The following is a 16,385-nucleotide window of genomic DNA, read 5'->3' as shown; positions in this document are numbered from 1 at the left end:
TACAGGAGAAAAAGCTTATGGTTCAAATACTGGTACAAGCAAAGATAAAAGAAGTAAGTGAACATTGGTTGTCAGAGATACATGAGAAAAAGAAGGCCGCACCTAGAATATTTTGGAACCACATAAAATTATTAGGCAGGAAGTCAACAACAATACAACAACATATCCTAGACAAAGATATAAACAAACTGGAAGGGGAAGCGACTAAATTACATCCAAAAAATAACAGCGGAATCTTTCCAAGGCAATGACGAGGTAGTATTTGAAGAAAAAAAGAGCATGGAAGAAAACCAGATGAAAAAGGAGCTGGTGCTGACAAATTTCAACTGGAAGAAAGCCAAAGAGAAAATTCCTAAGAGCACAGCCACAGGGCTAGACGAGTTCCCGTTATGCTGATTAATGAACTAGGACCAACAAGTAAGGAAGGTCTGGTGAAAGCAGTGGAAAAAACTTTAAAATATAGACGAAGTGTTTTCCCCTTTCTCTTTCTTCTCTTTCCTTTTCTTCTGGCGCTCTCTTTCAATTTTCCTACCTGTGCTTGCTTTGCTCTAACAGGTAGGCAGTAGAGCGTCATCCTTGCTTGGGCGTGGTTGCCACGTTCACCAGATACAAAGGGTTGGTCACAGCATCATCATCATCACAGAAATTAAGTTTTTCTTTTTTTTTTTAGAGCAAAATCCAATATGGCCGTTTTTCGCTGGTAGCGTACGCCGGTACGCGCCGTGCTCGCCCTGCTGGCTATGCAGCATGCCTCATTGCCTTGGCTGCTGTGTAGCTGGTGCGTTCTAATTGTCAGGATACCAAAGAGCTTCTACTGACCCCCATACAAACAAGCCACAAGTGAGTGAACAGAACATGCAACTTTATTGGCAGAAGACAAGCAGTGTACATTCTTGTGCAAGAGCAGAAATAAAATTTGCATGTCTGCATGCAAATCTGCATGGCAAAGCCATGCAAATCTGCATGGCTAAGATTGGTGGGACACTCTGTCCAATCTGCTTGCGCTGCTAGTTGTTGCTCGTTACCAGACTGCCATGTGCTACGACGACTGTATGAGCCGTGTACGAGCTCGTGTCAATGATTCCAGCATGCTGGAATCATTGACACGAGCTCGTACACGGCTCATACAGTCGTCGTAGCACATGGCAGTCTGGTAACGAGCAACAACTAGCAGCGCAAGCAGATTGGACAGATGCTGGAATCATTGACACGAGCTCGTACACGGCTCATACAGTCGTCGTAGCACATGGCAGTCTGGTAACGAGCAACAACTAGCAGCGCAAGCAGATTGGACAGAGTGTCCCACCTGTTTGCAGCGACAGTCGCCATAGCATGCATTGCGAAGCAATTGGGTGATGCAGGCATCTGTTGCCAGAGCCAACACAGCGACATGGACTACCCGGTATTTTATCACTACCTTCTTTTTAACCTGCACGTTTCTTTTGTTCTTTTACGTGCCGCTAATGTGCAACTCACACTTGGTGCCCTACATTTTCAGTATGGGCATGGTCAGTTTTGTGGGCACCACCATTTTGCAGCCACTTTTGCAGGCCTTTCCACCCATGTGGTTATGAACTTCACACACTTCAGACCATGTAATCACGTATGCTGCTCTCCGTTCCCACCACATCACGGCTGACGAAGGCCCACAAGCATAATTTGCCCACGGCTGCAGCAGGAAAGGATGAACAGGGGGTACCAATTACGGTGCGTGTAAATTGGGAGTCATTGTCACGGTGTGGACTGCAGGAGCAGATGGTTACCTCTAGAGACTGTTGCCTAATACAGCTGACCAGGCTACCACATTCAAGAAACATAACACTGCAACCATGATCAAATGAGAGTTAGCATTCAATCACCGCATAAGGTTCAGACAATACACTTCATTGACTAAGATCCACATGACAACATTGGCTAAGATTCGCTACATTCGCTACATTGGCTAAGATCCACATGACAACAGTGAGCATTCACGCACCACGAATTGCTTACGGCACATGCAGCTATTCGACTTCAGGCACAGTGCTTGCCTTCGTCGCACATGGCAGTCTGGTAAAGAGTGATAACCAGCACTGCAAGTAGATTGGACAGTGTCCCACCTGTTCGCATCAACAGTCGCCGTTGAAGATGAGCAACTTGCATTGCGAAGTAATCTGGTGATGCAAGCATATGCTGCCACAGCCAATATAGCGGCATGGAGTACCCAGCATTTTAGCGTTACCTCCTTTCCAACCTGCACATTACTTTTTGTTCTTTTGCTTGCCGCTAATATGCAATTCACACTTGGTGCCCCACATTCTCTCAATACAGACATGGTCGATATTATGGGCATCACCATTTTGCAGCCACTTCTGCAGACCTTTCCATCCGTGTGGATATCAACTTCATACACTTCGGACCAGGTAACCACGTATGATAGTCTCCGTTGATGCCAAATCATGGCCGAGGAACACCACAAGCAAAATTTGCACATGGCTACAGCAGGAAAGGACGGAACGGGGAGCACCAATCATGGTGCGTGTAAATTTGGAGTCTATGTCGCTGTACGGACTGCAGGAGCAGGTGCTTACCTCGAGAGACTGTTTGCCAATGCAACTGACCAGGCTGCCACATACGAGAAACGTAACACGGTGACTAGCACCAAGTTAGACAGCAGTGAAACCAGATTCTGCAATCAGTCACTTTAACGTAGCTTGAGCAAAAACACATGCTATCAAGCAAGAATAGCAATCCTGAACGAGACTAGGAATTAAATATCGGAATGAGAAAGCTTGCATTCAAGAAAGAAGCTGCTCTACCTTGCAAGCAATGAAAGCCAAAAACATTAAGAAAAGTTAAATGCTACACAGCGCACGGTGCACAGGTTAATGCAAGACACGTCGATGCAGCATCAGCTATTTCAGGAGAGGAATAGCACATGGCAACATACAGTAGAAAATACTGCTACAGATATGTTATGCTAGTAGACAGTGACTGGTATTAGGTATGAGAAAAGAGTCGGTTGAGTTTTATGTTTGGATAAGGAAGAGGAATGATCTCTAACAACAATGTGGTATGAAAAAGCTTGCATTCATTGAAAAAAACTTATACTTGGCACAAATGGAATTTGACAAGGCCGGGAAGCTGATTAAGGAAGGGCAAGCTGACGGAACTCTTGGCCAGCATCATCCGTGCTTGTTCAGAGGTTGCAGGTACATTTGAAGATACAGAATTTTTGCTCTTCAGGTACCTGGATAACTCGGCCAATATCCGTGCTAGTGGAATGATGGCTGAGGCTATTTTCACTCTTGACACAGTCGTCCATAGACTTGATATTTCATCCAAATACTTCTGGAATGGCTTCTTTGTTTGTGGTGTAAAGCCTTGCGAATTCGACTCCAGCCCCTTCCTGTTGATGCAGACGGGGGCTCCTGTGATGAGGACCAAGATGTGCTTGTTGCAGACTCTGTTGGAGCAGAACAGTAACACATGAGATACAGCACAGTTTAGCCTAACTCATGTAGTGTTTTCTTTTATGTTTTAACCAATTATGCTGAACTGTAAATACGAACAAACATACATATCATCTGCTACAAACAAATGACTTGTATCTCAATTACAGATTAGCCAAACTCATGTAGTGTTTTCTTTTATGTTTTAACCAACTATGCTGAACCATAAATATGAACAAACATTCATATCATCTGCTACAAGCAAATTACTTGTATCTCAAGACTAGCAAGCCAATACAGCATATATCAAGCATATTTATTTCATAACTCAGTTTTGTCTACCTTGTAGGAGCAGCAAAAGTCCACACAACGGCCTTGTAGCAGGCTGCCACTAGCTTTCCTTTAGTGCGTGGAGTGTGTTGCTTTACACTGGTGCCGTCCTTTTTATTGCATGTCTGGAACAGAAGTTTTGACAGCATCAAAATTGAAAAAAAAGGAGACAATTTTGCAATATGAAATGCAAAAAGGTGACACATATACTGTAATGATTTGCAACAGCAGAACACATGCAAATGTACACTGTTCTAGGGTGTTTAAGCAGCATGTCTAGGGTGTTTAAGCAGCAATATTGCTACTGTCCATAAAATTGATGTCTCCCAGTCTACAACGTGTGTCAACAGCTTAAGTATTATTAGGATCACAAATGAGAACATTCTTGCGCTCATTTATGCACTACAAGAGATCACACTGCTGGTTTTACAAGCAAATGCATGAAAAGACATGAAGCTATTAGAAATGATGCATTCTTTTTCTGCATGAACGTGAGGCACTGCTTCACTGCTGCAAAAATAAAGTCCTCGGGTAAACCAAACTGAACAGCAAGAACATTTGGAACCAACAGGTACGAAATATGGATGAATTATCATGCGTGAAACTGCTTGATACGTTAAATTCAGTACTTTTGCTTCCGTTTATTAAAGGGTTATTCGGTTTTGTGGAAGAAAGAAGTTGCCGGTGGACTCGAAAAAAAATATATTGATAAGGCTACTCAGTCACCCATGTCTACGGCTACGAGAAGAAAAATGTGACGCACGTTCTGATATTGCTCTCTCTTACATGAATGTGTGTATAACGATGGTTGGAAACAGCAACGGAGGGTCCCGACTGCCCATATGTAATGCAGCATCTAGTTCATTAACTTCTCTCCACCTGTAGGTTAATGAGACGAATATATTACATAGCGATTGAAGCAGTGATGTTAAATGACTCACCAGTATTGCCGTCCCCACTTGCAGCAGGATCCGGCTCCCATTTCGATGCAGACGTGTTCCACTTGGCTCATGACTGAAACCTAACTTTCAGGCTTACATCTCCGTTCACAACACGTCTCTTCACCCAAAGTTAAATAATGCGAGGTATCAAAGCGCAATAAATTGCTTTTAGCACAATATAAGGAACCAATGTATGAACCAATGAATCCGTACCTGCCGTGCATGCGAACATACCGGTAAAAATTTTAAATTTAAAGGTTGATGATGCTGAATGCTATTTTTATATACAGTCGCCGACCGATTTTCCGGACTCCGAAAATTCGGACATGCCCGATTATTCGATCAGCTTCGCGGCACCGCCATTCTCCCCATAGACCATAATGTATAACAACTGCCGAAAGTTCGGACACCTTGCAACCTCTCGTCTGATTTTTCGGACACACCTTGAGCCAACTCGGTCGAGAGCACCATGCACCTACTCTGACCGGTGCATGGTTCGACTTGCTGAACGCCATTTTTATCTTGAACGGAGCTTCCTTGCTGCCCCACGAAGTGGCGCTACTGGAAATCCCCGCTCATCATCATTGTTTCTGCCTGGTTAGATAGAGTGGCTCTGCAGCAGTTCCGGTTTCAGCTTAGTAAGCCATGTCAAGACAATCCAGCAGCTGATTTGTTTCTTCGCGCAAGACGCTGCGAGCAGGCCACGTTTTTCGAAAGTTTGAGCGACTGGTGTCGGCACGGTGGTGTTTGCTTTGTGTGCTGTGTCGAGGTTTCGGTGATCTAACGCGGCATACGTAAACATCGCGTCAAGGGTCTAATGGCGCTGACAGTGCCGGCGCAGACTGCGCTGGGGAATGCCGGCAAGCGGGTGCCGGGAGGCCTAAGACTTGTCGCCTTCCGATGTGCTCCCTACTGACGCGGGAAATGTTCTGCCGAGACCTGCGCAGTGGTTGCATTGCGATTCTGGACACCGTATCATTTGACAGTTTCATAGGTGCTGACACTGCTGTACTGACATGCGCAGAACTTGACGACGGCATGATCATTCGTCAGGTTTCTGCTGCACCGCCCGACGATGACAAGTCGGAAGATGACGCACCATGTGCTGCGCTGCCGTGGCATGCGGAGCATGTACAAACAGTGACTGTGCTTTCAGCCGCTAATAGTGACCGTACGACCCTCTCCGAGATTCAGGCTTATCTGATAGCGCGTAAACGGAACAGCGTGCAACGGCGCATTCACAATTTCTTCCAAGCCTACTGCCGAGCCCGAATAAGTGCGTGGAAATAAAGGATTTCATTTTTTTTCTTAATCTGCTTTTTCGGACACCTGTTTATTCGGACATTTTCGCAGTCCCCGTGAGGTCCAAATAAACGGTCGGCGACTGTATATAAGGGCAAAAAACAACAAAGTTAGTAATAAAGAGTACAAAGTATAGTAATTAGAAATGATAATTTTGTACTTTTTGTCATGTAATAAAAATGGCTGTGGCTTAGGTAAGGTTAAGCCCAGGATGCGAAGCATACTAGCCTTTATTTTAGTTGTTGAACCACTGTTTAGCCTGGTGAACTGCTGTTGCTTGGCTATATTTGGTTCGGCTAGACGAAGAAACAACTCATGCATTACTTCTTCGCCTTCAAGAGTGGAACGCGATAGCGTTCCCGTCGACCCGCCAAGGGGTGTAAGACAATGGGCTACAGGGCAGCGACTACGCGCCCCGCATTGGACGCGGTGAGCGTCGAGCAAAGCAGCGTTCGGCGCGGCAACGAAATGTGCGCCTGAGCAAGAGACGCACGCCTTAGAAACAGCGCGTTTCTAAGGCAACACCGCATTCACTAGAGGCGCTTTTGTACCGCTTTGAAGCGTTGTACTCGTGGCTCAGTGGTAGCGTCTCCGTCCCACACTCCGGAGACCCTGGTTCGATTCCCACCCAGCCCGTCTTGCAAGAGTTGAGCCAAAGCCACTTCTCCTCTGTCGTGACGTCACGGTGTCACGTGATTTCATGGTCACCGCCGCGCCCGAGGAGCTGGGTTGAGCCCTCGTAATATGCTTCGCATAAAAATGCTTCGTTTATTGCTGAAGAAAGTTTGTAGGTTAAAACTGCGCTTACAACGGCGCCTCTAGCAGGAGATATTGCGCTCATGGGGGAACCTTTTTAACTGGTGTGCTATGCTTGTTTTTTTAGCAGCGCCGCGCAGTCGATTTTTTCGCCCTCTGTGGCCATTTTTTGAACTTGAGAGTGTGCGGGGCCTGAGCACATGGAGGAAGCTAGAGCAGCTAGGCTCTTAGCACGTATGAGGCAGCCATTTTGAAATGCGGATGGCGATATGGTAACGCACATTTAGAGTTGTACTCGATTGTAAGAGGTCGACCTATATTCAAATATTTTTTTTTTTTAATTTCTCGGAGAGCACAATATACAGAGGTCGACCTATATTCGTGCTCTACCTATTTTCGAGTAAATATGGTACATAGTTACTTAAAGATGTTATTATTCTCCACCAATAAAAGAGCAAGCTGAGATGGAGCAATACTCCACGTGGCCCTGCTCACTCGCACACCCATTCATAATGCACAATTTATTATGCATGACCTTTGGAAATGACAACTACAATGTAAATATTAAAAAGTTGCATACTTTGACTGCAAGATCTATGGTTCGAGCTAACGCAAAAATTCACAATTTGAGCAAGAAATTTGGCACAGTGAAACTGATTAAGCTATCACAGTTTACATATTGACTTAGGTCTTGAAGTGCTGCAAAATCTTACCTGAATTATTCCAGTTTCATTGTTTGCCAGCATGACGGTGATCAAGCAAGTCTCAGGACGAATAGCAGACACAATTTCTTCAGAAGACACACTACCAGTGGCCTTTGAGACAGGAACAATTGTGAGATCTGCATAGGTCGTAAAAAAAAAATAATTCTTAGTAAAGCAAAAAGGAGTCCTATAATTTCTCTGCTGCCTTTCACTAGATTTGTTTTCAATTGGCACCCTTTCTATTAACAGATGACAGGTTATTTGTTTTACAGATCACATGACCTGCCCAGCTCCACTTCTATTAAAGCAAATGGTTTTCTTTGGCATTTTCCCCCCAGTTTTTGCAGGGGCTAGTAGTCAGAGTTTCACCACCAAACAGAGACGCAAATACAAAGGGCACATGCTCTCGTGCAACCTAGCTGTGGGGTGCGTTCATCACTATCATAGCTCTTCAATATATACATGCTGCCACGCGAGTGCTTTCGAGCGTCCAAAGGTTTAGATGCTGTGGTAGAACACTTGGGCAGGACAGCTCTTATCTTCAGCCGCTGCCCTGGGGGAGGGCTCCAGCGACAGAAGAGGATGGCAGTCACCGTCCGCGCCAGCACTTGCGTCGCTAGAGTCGACATTCATACGACATATCAGCTTATATGTCATCATCAGCCTATTTTTACGTCCACTGTGGGACAAAGGCCTCTCCCAGCGATCACCCATGTCTTGTGCTAGCTGATTCCAACTCGAAACTGCAAATTTTATAATTTCATCACCCCACCTAGTTTTCTGCCATCCTCGGCTGCACTTACCTTCTCTTGGCACCCATTCTGTAACTCTAATATTCCACCAGTTAGTAAAGCAATGAAGGGGGCTAGTTGGTGAACTTTCATGGTTACATTGCGCTTAGTTTTACAGTGACAATATTAAGTGAAGGACAGAACGTGGACGTACGTACGTCCACATCCTGTCCTTCACTAAATATCGTCACTGTAAAACTAAGCTCAATATAACCATGAACTTCCACCAGTAATCTGCCCAACGCATTACATAGCCTACCAAGCTCCATTAATTTTTTTCAAGCTGCCAGCCAGAATTTGGCAATGCCTGTCGTATGCACTCCAACCGATTTTTTATTGTTCTGTAAATGTCCTTCTTACGAGGAAGTTCTCTTGTGAGTAATTGACCTAAATGTACTCCTGCACAGACTCTACAGGCTGACTGGCAATCATGAATTCTTGTTTCCTTGCTAGGCTATTGAACGTTACTTTCGTCTTCCGCATATTAATCTTCATCCCTATGCTTACACTTTCTCAGTTAAGGTCCTCAATCATTTGTTGCAACTCATCCCCTGTATTGCTGAACAGGACAATGTACTCTGCAAACGGAAGGTTGTCAAGATATTCGCCGTTGATCCTCACTCCTAAGCCTTTCAAGACTAATAGCTTGAACACAGTTAAACCTTGATATAATGAACTTCAATATAACAAAAATCTCGACATAACAAAGTATTTAACTTTTCATAGCCTACTGTCCATAGAACACCATGTAATTAGAATCTCAATATAACAAAGTGCGTTTGTATGCGATTTCCATATAATGAAATTTTGTTTCAGCAGCAAAGGAATGCTGAGCCAATAAATGGAAATTTCCACGGACGCAGATGGCCAAATAACTGAATTAGAAGCGGCTGCTTGCAAACGCACCTCTCAAATCGCCCATCTCACAAATCATGCATGATGCGACAAGAGCAACCGCAGAAGTGAAGCCGCATCATGTTCTGTTAAAGTCCAAGTGCGATAAGAACACTCTGGCACTTTGTGCTTTTGGTGCGAGTGAAAGGGAGTGAGAATGAGAAAGAAAGATGGTGGCTTTACGCATGAACGCTGCTTTCCCATGAGAGCAAAGGGAAAGAGGGCGAGGGAGCAAGCTCGCGGTAATGCCATCAAGTGCGCATGAGGGGCGGGGCAAGGAGGGGAAGAGTAAGTAGGGGCACGTCGCGATTTCTGGCACGTGTCTCAGCCGTGGCTGCGCACGGCTGTAAGCGTGGCTGAACGCATACACAGCCGCACACCCTGCTTTAGAAGTAGTCTGCTGCGTGCGCAAATAATGGGCGTTGTTGCGGCTTAGGGTGGCATTAAGGCAAGGAATCCACCAAGCCCATCGACGAGTATGTTGGATACAGTGGAAGGAATGAAGGCAAAAGCGTTTATTGGCTTAAGTTACATGGCTTCAGTTATGGAAGCCCACTCCATGCAGGAGCAAGTTAAACTTCCGAGTTCACAACAGGACCCTCTGCCATACGGCACGAAAAGTATCCGCTTTTAATACCGTCTTTTCCCTAGACGAACCGACTAGGCAATCTGAATACTGTCTAGCTGCAAATGACAATTGTCGAATTTATTGGAATGCCACTCCCATGCTATCGCAAGCTCCGCAGTAACCCCGCCTCCGAAGCCCGATGGTATGGAATGTGCGGCAGGATAGCAACCTGCAAATCCAAGGTCGCTGTCGTTGTTCGGAAGCACTTGGTATTGGCCCCCCTCATCATTTGTTCAGGCTGTCAGGTAGTGCTGGAGGTGCAGCCATTTATGGAGCCATCAACAGTCGGTGTCCATGCTGCGTTGACGTCTGGATAGGCACTGTGGGATGGGTGGTTTGCATCGGGGCAAACGTCTAATTAACGCCTTTGTGGTGTTGAGACGTAACAGCATGCCAAGACGGCGTGGCATCATGTAAGCTGTCTTCCTGCGCATTTAGTATTGAAGGTTGCATAATCTTGAGTTTCGGTGACCTGCTGGAGTGAGAGGCAGACGAAGCATTCGCTCCCTGCTGCCAGCGCTTTTCGTGATAGCGTCGTCCCAGTGCGGGCGACGCTATCAGCCGCTGAGGTGGAGTGCACGCGAAAGTGCGGCTGGCTTCATAGAATTCATACCGCCTATGTGAAGATATCGTCGACCCGGCATGAAACCGTATAATTCGGCCCCGGCTCCCAAATTCATCAAAATGAATTGTTTTCTCATTCAAATTTGCTTTTTTTATTATTATTATTGCTTGATAATTTGGAAGATTCTGCGGCCTCTTTCCGTGTAAGCAAAATCGACCAGCACCTGTACTTATTGCATAAAAGGGCTAATTTCAACACAACGAAATTTCGATATAAGGAAGCAAATTGCCAATTTTACCACTTCGTTATATCGAGGTTTAGCTGTACTTCTAAACATGCAGTGAATAGCATTGGAGAGATTGCGTCTCCTTACCTGACCCTTGATAGGCAATTTTCTACTTTTTTTGTGGAGGAGCAAGGTACCTGTGGAATTTTTGTAGATATTGCCCAAGATATTCACGTATGCCTCCTGTAATCCTTGATTATGCAATGCCTCTATAACTGCTGGTATCTCTAATGAATCAAATGCCTTTTCATAACCTATTAAAGTCATATGAAGAGGCTGACTGTACCCCTCTGATTTCTAAATTACCTGATTGATGGCATGTACGTGATCCACTGTAGAACACCCCTTCCTGAAGCCAGCCTGTTATCTTGGTTGATTGAAGTCAAGTGTTGCCCCGATTCTATAGGAAATTGGTCTTCCATTTTTTGTCTCCCTTCTCATGCATTAGTATAATGCTGGCATTCTTCCAGTTCTCTGGAACACTTGAAGTTGTGAGGCATTGCATATAATGGGCTACAAGCTTTTCAAGCATAATATCTCTTCCATCTTTCATTAAATCGATTGTTATTCCATCTCCTGTGGCTTTTCCCGAGAACATGTCTTGCAAAGTCCTAACTTCATCGCTAGTTATAGAAGGAACCTCTGTATCCTGTTCATCAATGCTTTTAGTGAAGGTTGCCTGGCTGCTCAGGGTTAGTACAGGGTTAGTATAGAATTGTTCTGCTGCTTTTACTAAATCATCAAAATTGCTGATGACATTACCCTGCTTATTTTGCACTGCATACATCTTGCCCTATCCTATACCAAGTTTTCTTCTCACCAATTTCATGCTGTGGCTATTTTTTACTGCTTCCTCAACCTTTATGATGTTACAATTTCAGATATCACTTACTAGTTTCTCAGCTTTGACAGTTTAGCTAATTCTACCTGATCTCTTCAGTTATACACTTTCATGCTGCGTCATTTCTTTATTACATGCTGTGTTACTTGAAAGAGCTTAACTACTGGTTGCCTTGGTGCCTTACCTCCCACTTCAAGTGCTGCTTCTGAAATCAGCCTAGCTATAGTCTCATTTATTACCTATGTTATCTCTACCTTCCTGTTCTAAAACTGCATATTTTTCTGCAAGCACCAGCCTGAATTCATCTGCTTTTACTCTTACTTCATATATTGCCACACCTGTACTCCACTGAAGAAGAGGACAACGCGAGTGTGCATGAGCGTATTAGTCAAGGTGCAGTGGAGAAGAAGTCGCAGTTGCGCTCATAATAAAAATGGCGACCTGCTGCTGTGCCTCCTGCTCTGCAACCCCTGTTGTGATGTTGCAACACTGGTGGAGGTGCTGGAGCCTGCAACCCCATGCGGGCAACCCCTATTCGGAACCTTACACCCAGTTCCGAAGCTCCACCTCTCGTAACAAATCCAGTGTACCGTTTCCATCGGCGCCTGCTCGGCCCGAGGCCGGACTTCCTTCCTGTTGCGACTCCCATCAGCATGGCTACATCAGCACCGCTTCTTCCTCCTTCACAAACAGCGGCTAGCCTTTCCCAGGTGACTCTTGAACACCCTCATGTCCCCAAAATATTCCACGGCGATGCTTTGAAGATGTCAAGGACTGGCTTGAGCAGTGCAACCATCGCTCTGGCAACCAACAAAAGCTTGCCCATGCTTATTTCACGCTAGAAAACAGCGCTAGTACATGGTACGCGAACAGAGAAGCGAGCTTCCAAACATGGAGCAATTTTTGTCGTCAGCTCCTCGATACATTCTCGGGCTTATGCAACAACTTATTGAGGCTCGGGTACAGAAACCTAGAAAGACCGTCGCCATGCATGCGGAAGATATGGCCCGTCTATTTCGCCAAGCTGACCCCGATATGACCGAGGCAAAGAAAGTGCGTCATCTGATGCGAGAAGTTAAGGAACCACTCTTTGCCGGTCTTGTACGAAACACGCCAACAACGATCGACAACTTCATCAAGGAAGTGGCTTATGGAGCAGGCGCTTCAGCAACGTTGTCGCCACTTCGACCGCCAGCCCAACAACACGCCACTCAGCTCCGCAGCTCAGATTATTGACCACACTTCTTTACGGGACATGATTCGAGAAATCCTGCGTGAAGAGCTGTGAGCCCTCGGCATTCCTCCTAGAGTCGCCGGTCATTTCTGTTGCCGAAGTTGTGCGCCAGGAGTTGATGCAAGCGTTCTCCTCACCAGCCCCATGTCCAGCAATACGTCCAGCAACACGTTCACCGACCTATGCCGACATGGTCCGACGTCCTCCCCCTTCGCCGCCGGTAACACCATTTCAGCCACGGCCCGTTCCCATGCCATGGTGGCAATGGGAGTCTGTGAGACGACCTCCAGTTCGCTGTACCGACTTGTGGCCCGCGGCCGACCGTCGAACACTCTGCTTCCATTGTAGTGAACTAGGTCACATTGCCCTTTACTGCCCCCATCCAGATTCTGGAGTCGGCCCCTTTTCACCTGCCGCTTCTCTGCACTTCAATGACCGTTGTGACCCGAACAGTGATCAGCTGTCACCCCATCAAACAGCTTCACCACGTCGTCACTGGCAATCCCCATCACCTGTGCATTACACTTCCCCAAACCGCCAGACTTTCACCACTGACGTCGGCAGGGCTGGTCGCTCCCCTAGTCTGTGCCTGGGTAGCTAACGGCAGCGACCTCCGGGGAGAAGGTTGCCTTGTAAATAGACTCCAAAAATACCCCCTGCGCTCCCTATGAAGACAACATGACAACAATGAATACTCACGCTGATGAAGACAACATGACGATGACAAGTACAGTCAAAACTCACACTAACGAAATCTCGCAACAACGGAATTCTCGCGACAACAAAATATTTTCGTATCCCCGGCAAACGGCCATAGGATTTAACGCATTTCGTACCTCTCAGCAACAAAATGTCCCTGCACTACAATCCTGCATCAACGAAATTTGCCGGAACGTAACACTGTATGTTAACTACTCACATAGGGCTAGCAGGCTCCAAGATGTGCTCGAATGCGATTGCTTTGCACTAAAATTGCCTAAAATACCACCACATTACACTTGCGTGGGCACCGCCATTTTTGTTTACAAAAACAACCAAGTGCCGGAAGCAATCGCATGCATTGGAAACACGTCATGGCCGCCATCTTGTTCATTGATCACCCATTTGAAGCGACACGCATGTTGCTACTGGCATGTGACGACGGTTTTTGCATGCCTATTAGGCGAGATCAGAGATCATTGTTCAATACGCGCGTTCAGTTTGCATTCCTCACAGCTGATGACTCAACACAGCCTAGGCCAATCGCGTGAGGCGAAACTGAACCCAAACTGGACGCTCGTTTCGAACACGATCGCCGATTCCAGCAGTGCATTGCGTAATGTGCGCCTCAATGAGAAAAATGCAGGGAATAAAAAGAAAAGAAGCAAATCCACGTCCCACCGACATGGAATTGTTTATGGCACTTGAGATGGTGGTCACAGCATGGAGTGCCACGCATCGGGTCGTGATTGAGAAATTTGTCTGGGAATACGGATCCCTTGCTTCAAGAACGCTGCTTTTGGTGCCACCTGACAAGCATCGCATGCGAATTCAGTGCCGGACGTAGATTTGCGTGAAGGAGCCATAATCTCTATCATTTGCCTTTGGGTATACGAGATACAATCACTTTCGTGCTCGGCACCAGAAGCGTCAGCGCCTACGGGCAACCACGTGCACTAAAGAAATGCTGCTGCATGCACTGTTGCTCTGCATCCGGTGTCGAGTTAAGCAAAATCTCGCAAAAGTGATGGTATCTCTGAAAGCAAATGACAGAGAATACTGCTTCACAGTAGTGCTGCCACTGCTGATCGATGCATGCAATGCACTTTGCACTGTCGGTAATGTGGTTCTATGTCCTCGAGCAAAGCTTGCCAAAGTAGGCAAACGGAATTCCGACAGATAAGTTTTGTTCTGTGATGCATTACGTCTCTGTGCTTCGCAACAACAAAATTCTTGTGAAAGCGAATTTTTGCGCATTCCCCATCGATTTCGTTATTGCGGTTTGACTGTACTCATGCCAACGACGTTCTGGTGCATTCTGGTGGATGGACATCACATCACTGCACTTGTTGACACTGGCGCATAATTCTCCATAATGCAGCAAGAGCTGGCCGACCACATTAGGAAAGTGAAGACAACATGGACACGGCCCCACATAAGAAGTGCTGGGGGTCAGCTAATGACACCAACAAGAACACATTGCCAGTGCCGCATTCTGGTGGATCGAAATCACATCACTGCACTTGTTGACACTGGTGCATAATTCTCCATAATGCAGCAAGAGCTGGCCGACCACATTAGGAAAGTGAAGACAACATGGACAGGGCCCCACATAAGAAGTGCTGGGGGTCAGCTAATGACACCAACGAGAACATTGGTGTCAGCTAATGACACCAACGGGAGCTTCGTTGCCACTTTCGTCATTCTCCCTGACTACTGCAAAGACCTCATCCAGGGGATGGATTCTCTGCGAGATCACGGCACAGTCATAAACATTCTGGAACATATGGCGACGTTTTCTGCCAGCCCATATGGCGACACAATGAATGATTGGAAACATGAGCGTTTGCGAATCGCCGACGATGTGACCCCTTCAACCGCAATCCTGCTGCCTTGTCTCTATCATGCAAGAAGCCGTACAACAGGGATGTGATCACGGAGCAAATTGTTGCACTATTGCTCACACAAGGCATTTCCATTGCTAGAGGCGTACTCGACATGATTCATGGGCATGAGGGAGTCCTTCTCACAAACTTCAACAACGAATGCTGTCACATCCAGAAGGGTACTGTAATTGCGTACTGTGACGACATCACCCAAGTGAGATTGTTTCACTCTACAAGAAACAATCGTGCCGCTCTCACCACCTTTGTCTGTCGACATTAGCTCCACCCTGTTGCTTTGAAAGCAGCAGCACCTATTGGAGCTGACACAACAGTTTGAAGACTGCTTTTCGACTACGTCAAAAGTCAAACAAACACCACTGACCAAGCACTGTATCATAAAGGATGATACTGCGCGGCCAATTCGACAAAATACCTATTGTGTAGCTTGAAAGGAACATGAAGAGATTCTAAAACAAGTGAAGAAGGTGCTCGAGGATGGTGTGATACAGCCTTCGAAAACTCCCTGGGCGTCACCTGTGGTATTAGTCCAAAAGAAAGATGGCAGTTTGCGATTCTGTATCGATTACCGCAAATTAAACCAGGTCACGAAGAAAGATGTCTACCCACTGCCACGCATCGACGATTCACTGGACAGGCTGCAGCAGGCACATTATTTTTAATCAATGGCCCTATGAAGCGGGTATTGGCAGATTGAGTTAGATGAGAGAGATCGAGAGAAAAGTGTCTTCGTGACCCTTGACGATCTTTACGAATTTGAGGTCCTTCCTTTTGGTCTGTGCTTAGCGCCTGCCACTTTTCAGTGACTGATGGACACGATACTATCAGGTCTGATGTGGCAAACATGCTTGGTCTATCTAGACAACGTGATAGTGTTCTCAGCTACATTTGAGGAGCACCTGAGCCGGTTACTCCCTGTTCTCCAAGCCATACGGTCGGCTGGCCCGACATTAAAGCCTGAGAAATGTCATTTTGGTTTCAGTTAGCTATGCTTCCTCGGCCATGTCGTCAGTCACGAGGGTGTCGGACCTGATCCAGCCAAAGTAGACGCTTTGGCCAAGTTCCCCACACCGTCTGAC

The 16,385-nt window shown here is 46.2% G+C and overlaps 1 protein-coding gene and 1 long non-coding RNA gene across 10 annotated transcripts in view; both read right to left on the bottom strand.

Moving 5' to 3' along the window:
* The window catches only part of LOC135904556 (selenocysteine lyase-like), a 138,775-nt gene that overhangs the window by 97,825 nt on the left and 24,565 nt on the right, over positions 1 to 16,385 (bottom strand). For all 9 annotated transcript variants that reach the window (XM_065435411.2, XM_065435409.2, XM_065435412.2 and 6 more), the window contains one exon: positions 7,474 to 7,601. In XM_065435411.2, coding sequence (XP_065291483.1) covers positions 7,474 to 7,601 — 128 coding nt within the window. The remainder of the gene's footprint in view (positions 1 to 7,473; positions 7,602 to 16,385) is intronic.
* LOC135904557 (uncharacterized) lies at positions 1,151 to 6,444 on the bottom strand. The gene is made up of 3 exons (XR_010565143.2): positions 4,703 to 6,444; positions 3,774 to 3,886; positions 1,151 to 3,445 (listed from the first exon to the last, which is right to left on the bottom strand). It is a non-coding gene; the product is annotated as an uncharacterized lncRNA (long non-coding RNA).

Source organism: Dermacentor albipictus, chromosome 2, assembly GCF_038994185.2.
Source record: "Dermacentor albipictus isolate Rhodes 1998 colony chromosome 2, USDA_Dalb.pri_finalv2, whole genome shotgun sequence".
Lineage (NCBI taxonomy): Eukaryota > Metazoa > Arthropoda > Arachnida > Ixodida > Ixodidae > Dermacentor > Dermacentor albipictus.
The sequence above is the reverse complement of the archived record's forward strand: the minus strand, read 5'-3'. Positions and strand labels throughout refer to the sequence as shown.